The sequence below is a fragment of the Cryptomeria japonica genome, chromosome 8 (genome assembly GCF_030272615.1).
Source record: "Cryptomeria japonica chromosome 8, Sugi_1.0, whole genome shotgun sequence".
NCBI lineage: Eukaryota > Viridiplantae > Streptophyta > Pinopsida > Cupressales > Cupressaceae > Cryptomeria > Cryptomeria japonica.
The window spans coordinates 507522024-507530007 of record NC_081412.1 but is presented as its reverse complement, the minus strand read 5'-3'; the positions used below and the strand labels follow the sequence as shown (position 1 = coordinate 507530007).

Here is a 7984-nt window from a genome sequence, read left to right as displayed (position 1 = left end):
AAAGAAGTGTTATACTACCATGCTAATAGTTGCAAATCATTTTTATCTATCTTTTCCATTTATTTGAAGCAAATTATTGGAGATGTCCATTAAAGAACTATTAAAAGTAACTTTAAATATTGTCTTTCAAAAAATAATTTAAAATTTTAATACTATTTAATTTTTCAAATGAATTTTAACTGTTGAAAGTAATAGAATATAAATATGAAGAGATTGATGTTGGTGTGTCTTATTATTGTCTTTAAACCACCTTCATAAATCATAATTAATAAATCAAATACATTTTTTTCAAATGACTAATAACAATGAAGAGAGAAAAACTTCACTCAATACAAAAAATATCTCAAATGATATATTTGGAAGCGGTTAATCTCCACACAAAAACGAACACTTCATATAGTTTTTAAAATTCGCATAACACAATAGATTTTAAAGCTATGAGATTTCCACAATCCATTTTGTATACCCATTGCTCTAGACACCCATTGCTATTAAACCACAAAAAATTCGATGAAAAAACATTGTGTTTTGCACATCTAAAAGATTTTTGGAGTGCCATATTATGTAAAAATTAACCTATACCGAATACTTTTGCCTCCTAATCATATTTCAATATTGACAAAAAATTTATAAATATTTATAATATTTATTATTTTTAAAATGAACATAAAAAATATATATCATATATAAATTTTTACAAGAAATACAAATTTGAACCCAAAAAAAATTTAAAAATTAACTACTATATTTAATATAACAATAAATTTGGACAAATTTATTATGATTGTTACCGAATGTATATATTAATATCATCTTTGACAATACCATCCTTTGACACATGAGAACAAATATAATAAATCGTCAAATTTAATAGCCATATATTTATTTTGTCATCCCTTGGAAAAAAACATTTATTTAACCTGCCGACTGAAGACTTCGCGCAACTAGTTAATTAATTAAGCTATTCGCACTTATAAATTAATTCAACTTTCGATTACTTCATTTAGTAATTGTTAATTCAACTGTTTGAAGAATTCAGAACAGCGTAGAAATTCTCATAGGCCCCAACAAACGGCAGCCTTAAATACCAGCAAATCGATCAATAAACATAGATCTTGGTTCGGTAGATCCCCAGCTCTTAACAAATTCTTCTAGCAGCTGCGAAAGAGTGAAAGGCCTGTACAGCCGCTTATGATCCTCATCATCCACAAGATGCGCTGGAGCCCATATTTCTTTCTGCTCCAGAAAGTTAATGAAAAGGGCAATTGATATTCGATCCTTCCATCCACTGTAAACAACCCGATGATCCGCACTGTGGTAGATGCCATTTGTCCATACCTGCAAAGTGCATTCTCTCTCCATAATTATGCAAATCACCTAAATTCATCAATACAAATCATACATTTTCAGTAACACTAGGCATTCGCACCTTAAGACAGTCACCTATGAAGACAACAAATGAATCGGACAGAGGCTTCACATTCAACCATTTCCCTTCCTTGGATCGGATCTGAAGGCCCTCTTGATTGGCCTGGTAAAGGATTGTAAAGCAACAGAGATCTGTATGAGGAGGCAAAGCTGCTTCCTCTGAACATATTCTTCCCTCACATGAGTAGTGGTTTATAGCCAGGTTACCTGTGTTTTTCTTGAAATCAGAACGGTAGAACGTGTCCACGTCCAAACCCAAGCTCGCAAGAATGATTTTGTTGGTCGTTTGGGCCAGATCTAAAATGGCGGTGGCAAATGTTTCAATTGTCTCGCGGCTATAGAAAAGGCACAGAAAAACACAATCAACTTAAAAAAGGTATTTGTCAACATCAAAAGGATTAGGGAAAGGGAGGTAATAATATGTACCAGATTGCTGCAGTTTCCTCGTCTGGCAGTGACCATATCTTTTTACAGACCTCCGGTATTGAATTGGAGTTGGGCAAGTCATTGAAGACAAGGACTTCGTTGGTAGGAAACTTAGTATATCCGTTCTTTGCTTTGCATGCAGCGGCTCTTTCTTTAGCTTCTGGTGGCATGGAAAATAATTGATGAGAAACAGACTCAACATGTTGTAGCAGATTTTGTGGAATGGCGTGGTTTACAAGGCGAAACATTCCCCGTTCTTTGCAAGCTTCCTTGACACTCGTGACGCTGCAATGGTTTTGTAGCTCGTTTGGTTCTCCTCTTTCTAACTCCAACTGAAACTGGGAAATGTCAATAAGAGGCAGATGAACCTCATTTTGTAAAGAGGAAGCCATGGCTGACGATAAGAAGAAAAGGAAGACTAGAGTTATGCCTCATATCTCAGGCCCACTTTACCTTCCACTTGACAACTAACGACATTAGGAATCGCATGCAAGTTGGTGTTGTTGGGAGAAAAGGAAAGTGATGGGAAGCAATTTTTTTTTCAGAAGTGATGTCAATCGCTTGTCACTCCAGCTCTAAGATTGGGAATATTATTCAAGTGGGTATAATTTAAGCTGGTAGGAATCAACGTTTTGTCTAAGCTATACTTGCGTGGAATATTTGGAGTGGGTCTAGTGTGAGTAGCATATATCACATGTGGATGAGGGATGGTTGTCTGCTTGTGAAATTTTCTGAGATGAAGGTAAGTATGTAATTTTTGTCTTTTCCTTTATTTCAAAGCATCTCCCATTTATTGGACGCAATTTCAAGTAGTTTAAGAAACTACAATCTAGTGAAAAGCTTGAGCATTTGGGAAGTTAGAAGAAAAGGAGATCAAATGAAATCAGATGGGTGATAGTGAAGATGAAGCCCACTAATATGTCCAATGATGAAGCCCACCAAGTGAAGAGTTATAGATGTCTCCAATTAAACATACAAATCATGGAGATCTCCTCCTGGATATGCACTACAATGATTGCAACCTAGTTTCCACCAATGGTTAAATTTTACATATTCTCATTTATTTTCTTTTTCTTCTTTATTTGAATGCTCTAGTTCAAGATCATTATTATCACTTCCTTTTTGTGCATTTACATATTCTCATTTATGTTCTTTTTCTTCTTTATTTGAATGTTCTAGTATCACTTCCTTTTTGTGCAAAATGCAAATATATTGAGTCAGATCCAAAGCAACTTGAGGATGTCTTCTATATTTACATTTACTTTTGTTGTTTTATTCAATGCAAGTTGTTAAAACATTATTGACATTGCATCATTTAAGTGTTTGAAAGTTCTAGATTAATGTCATCCAGCAAATTTATAGTTTTTGAATTTTACGCTATAGTTTAAAGATGGAATTCCTTTAGAATGAACTACAAGTTTTATCAAATAGCTTCATAGACAATAGAAGTGTAAACAAAATAATATATATTATAGTAAAGGTTTATTTGAAGCTAATTTTTTTTAACTAAAACAATACAATACTCAAAATTTACATCTTGTTTTCAACATCATTGTCCATCTTGTTTTATGTTTATATTTTTAAATCTCAATCTTTATATTATTTAACGATAAAATTAGTTTAAGATCTTAATTCTCACAATTTTCTATTACAAATAAGATCTCTATTTAATATTAAAGCTTTCTTTGAAGAGAGAGGGACACATTATTTTGTTCTACATGTATGTTGATGAATGTATGAAAATACATCTTAACACATGTATTTTAGTGTCCATTCCCTTGATATATTTTGGAAATTATTTTAGCTTATTTATTGATCCTTTGTCATCAATTTAAAAATCTCATTTTTTTTAACCTTTTAATCATTTTATTATTATTTTACAAAAAAAAATTATGCTTACATACTTACCCAATATGCTAGGCAGTTTTGCATTCTAGATAAGTATATCATGTCTAAAAAAATATTTCGACAACATTATCATGGTTTTAAAATTATATATATAAGACCATCTTCATGAACGTATCCAAATGACCTTTTGGTTATATAAGTGTGAATGATTCCAAATTTACAAAGGTTTGAACTCTGATATTAAAAATATCTAACACATTTTTAAATATTACCTTTTTCTAGCTAAAACCCCTACATGGACATGTTTCTTTTATATTTTTTCATTGATGATTCCCTTTTAATCTATAAAACAATACTATAAGGAAATATTTATCTCTCAAAATTATCCCTACTATCTCTTATCTATTTTCTACATTCTCTTATTCTCGTTCTACATTATATAACTAAAAATATCTAAATGAACATCCAAATGAGCCATTAATTTTTCATGATTTTTAACATTAAAACTTCGTTATAAATCTAAAAATTATTAATAAGGATATTATATTATTTTTTAGTTTCTTTTTGCATTTTTTATTTTCTAATTTGAAAGTGGTTTCCATCCATCCTTTGTTATATGCATTTTTAAAAAATTCATTAAAATGTAATTTTATATAAATAATATTTTAATTATTATTATATTTTCATTAATACTAATTTTATATTTTATCACATCCATTTACTCATGCCATGTTTGTCAAGTTGATTAAGGCAATGTCATTACTTCTTTCATGGCCATTCACTTGTTGTAAATTCAAGCGGTGAAAACAAAGGAATAGTAGGATCTCGTGCACCTTGTGTGAAATTTGGCGCTTGTAACATCCACCCTTCTTACATGTTTGTCAATATTCTCATTGGGATCCCGTGCTCCTCGCCATAACTAACCTCATAGGCATCTGCCATTTTTGTGCATCATCTTACTCTTCCATTGTCTACATTCTTTTAATATTTTGAACTTGAATCGACTCTTTTCTCTAGGTTAGCATTATAGGACAAGTTAATTATATTGCACAGAGGCTGAATAGAAAGAGGAGTTAGATATACTCTACCAATCATATGTATTGGTTATGACAATTTCATATGGACAGTTTGTATGCAACAATGGACAACTTCATAACCTTCTATCCTCTAGGACTTCGAAGAGGTTTTCACCATTGGACATGTCCTTTCTTTTTACTTTTTCATAGTCTAAAAGCATCATTGTGCAATTTCATTAGAAGACCTTTTATTATTTATTTTTTTGTTTTCGCGACTAAAAGACTTGGCACCCTCTCCCACGTAAGTCACATTGTTGAGTTCAATGATGAATTATTCTCTATGGTCCCTGATAGAAAAATTGTCTCATAGTCCAAGGTAGTCAATGATAGCCTCATCATTTTTTAATGTATCAAGTTGTGGGGACCCTTGTTGGTCCTAGTTAATGGGTTGGAGATGGACAAGTGGAATACCATCAATTTGATCGAGATCAAAATTGAAAAGGGTAAAGATGCATGAGTCTTTATGTATGTCAATGATGTTACCAATGTGGTTGTCGTTGCACCAAAACATCGACCTCTGAATACCCAATACAACCACTAGACTTATAGAATCCATAGGAGGTGGTTAAGTCACATCACAAACTCGAGAATTGCGTTGCACAGCACAAGGAGACCAAGGCCGCACACCTTGCCACAATCCCCCCAGTGCAAGCGAGGGGTTTAAACCTGTGACCAAGCTCTGATACCACTTGTTACAAGTGTGGTTTTCATTGCATCAAAAGATCAACCTCTTAATGTCCGATACAACCACTAGACTTATAGAATCCATAGGAGGCGGTTAAGCCATATCACAAACCCGAGCGTTGTGCTCACAACACAAGGAGACCAAGGGCGCACACCTTGCAATAGATTATGTCATTACGATCATGTTTGGTACTCTCCTCATCAATTTTGATTATGAAATATTTTGATTGACACTACTACAAGGACACTCAGCAATGAGGCTCTTACTTTTTACAATTTAGGCCTAGTGCGTTCATGTCCCCAAAAGGTTTTTATCCATGCTTTTCCACTAAAATTCTTATCTTGGGGTGTTTGACTTACTAACATTTGACCAACTCTGAACTTCTCTTTAAAAGTAGGCACTAGATGACTTGTCTGAGCCCCATTCCCATTCATTGGAATCTATTGATGGATGATGTTCTTCAAGTTGTGTAGTATCATTAGTACAACTTGAAGGACCAATTTGTAGTGTTTCTTTCTCAGTCTATAACTACACAACTGCAAAGATGCATATCCTAGTCCTTTGGTCCATTGTATTTAGTTACTAGTTCTTATTGAATAGGTTCCACAATTCCTTGTTTTTGCTAGTAACTACCATCATAGGTTGTGATGATTGTGGTTTGTCATAAATCTTAGGGGAGTCCATAATTTGTGTAAGATATAGAACTATATTCTCCCATTCCATTGTTCTTGACGTTAGCCTTGATCTTGGGTTGTTTGAAAGTAGAATTTTCAATGACTCTGGATTAATGTGTGATGAATATGAACTAGCCTTTTCCTTGATAGTTATTGTAGCTTCTAGCTTAAGACGAATGTTATTGCAATACATATATGGATTTGGATCTACAATAATGGTAACTTCAATTTTGTTGTTTGGGAATTTGATACATTGATAGTATGTAGATGAAACTGATCACATGAGATGGATCCAAGGATGAATCAAAAGGATTTATATGTGAGATCAAGGTCCAAAAATTACTAGACCATGTCTTGTACTACTAGCCCAACTCTGATTGGTAAGGTGACTATTCCTTTGGATGAGTATTCCTCATCATCATATGTTTTTAGTGTTATCTTTCTTTTTGAATCTACAACCCCTTTAGAGAATCCCAATGATAGAATGACTTTCAAAGTGCAAATGTTTAAACATGCTCCTCCATCTATCAAGACTCATGCTATTCAATGTTTATGGACAAAAGCTTCAATATGGAGGGGTATGTTATGAGGTTTTTAATGGGATGTATTGATCATCATGTTCAATGAATGTAAGATGATGAGGTGAGGATAAGTGTCTCGTCATGGCTTGAAACTAATCAATGTTGAGCTCGATAGCTATGGAAGTTTCTTGCAATATTTGGTCTAGGATAGCCTTATATGAAGGAAATATGCACAAAATCTCAAGATGGACCTGTGAGCTAGTGTGATTCTAAGTTTCTCAACAAGGTCATGTTAGTTAGAGGATGAAGAAGGTTTGAACATAGTGCCTTAAAGTGTGACTTTACTGCAATGTGCTGTTACATTTCATTTAGTAGTTTTATCCTTGACGGTATGGTATAAACATGATGGTCCATCTCAAAAATATGGTTGACAATACATACTCATAAAAAACATTGGCATCAGAATTAGTCTTAGGAGCTTTTCCTTTATCATGTTTTGGGAAAGGATCCTTAAAAATTGCATTTTCTTCATTCGAAGAGTGGCCCTCAACCTCAACCATGTCATTCTCAATAAGATCTTGATTAAGATTATTAAGCTTATGACAGTTTCTAGTCTTGTGCCCTTTTTTCCTTTGATATTCATCAAATTCATTGTCATTCCACCATGTTGGCTTAACCTTTGTTTCAAAAGGTTGATTATATGGTAAAGTAATGAGTTTATTTGCAACCAACCTCTATAATTTTGATTTAGTTGGTTCTCCCAAAGGTGTGTATTTCCTTTGTGGCATAGGCCTTGTTTCCCTTTGGTTATTCAGTTGATTTCTTGATAAGCCAATTTTGGGAAAACTTAAAGTTTTTACCAACTTTGTAGATCCACAACCCCAACATTGATGGTATTTATGTTCTTCTTCTAAAAGTAGGGTTTTTCCTTTGTATTAGGATCATCTTTGTTCTCTTCAAAGATTTTGTTAAGACCTTGCTCAAGAAGAACGTTCTCAATGTATAGACATTTCTCAACAACTTCTTGAAATGTGTTTAGGCATGACTTGTGAAGTTCATATCCAATTTCTTTATTTAGGTTATGTGTAAACATTTCAACCAATTGTTTTTGTGGCATATGACAAGAGAAATGACTATCCAAACTTCTCCATCTTTGCAAAAATGATGAAAATATTTCTCCATTGTGTTGTTTAGTGGAACACAAAGTTGTCACTAAAATATAATGCTTAATGTTGTACAGGAAGTGTTAAATAAATTTATTAGCCAATTCACCCCAACAATGGATCTTAGGTGGTAATCATGAATACGATTCCATAGCTTGTCCCC

General features: G+C 33.2%; 1 protein-coding gene across 1 annotated transcript; it reads right to left on the bottom strand.

The window, feature by feature from the left end:
- Positions 1–851: 851 nt before the first annotated feature.
- LOC131057260 (probable 2-oxoglutarate-dependent dioxygenase AOP1) lies at positions 852–2333 on the bottom strand. The gene is made up of 3 exons (XM_057991430.2): positions 1855–2333; positions 1430–1763; positions 852–1338 (listed from the first exon to the last, which is right to left on the bottom strand). The coding sequence occupies exons 1-3, from the start codon at positions 2244–2246 to the stop codon at positions 1081–1083; spliced, it is 984 nt and encodes a 327-aa protein (XP_057847413.2). The 5' UTR covers positions 2247–2333; the 3' UTR covers positions 852–1080.
- Between the last annotated feature and the right edge of the window lie 5651 nt (positions 2334–7984).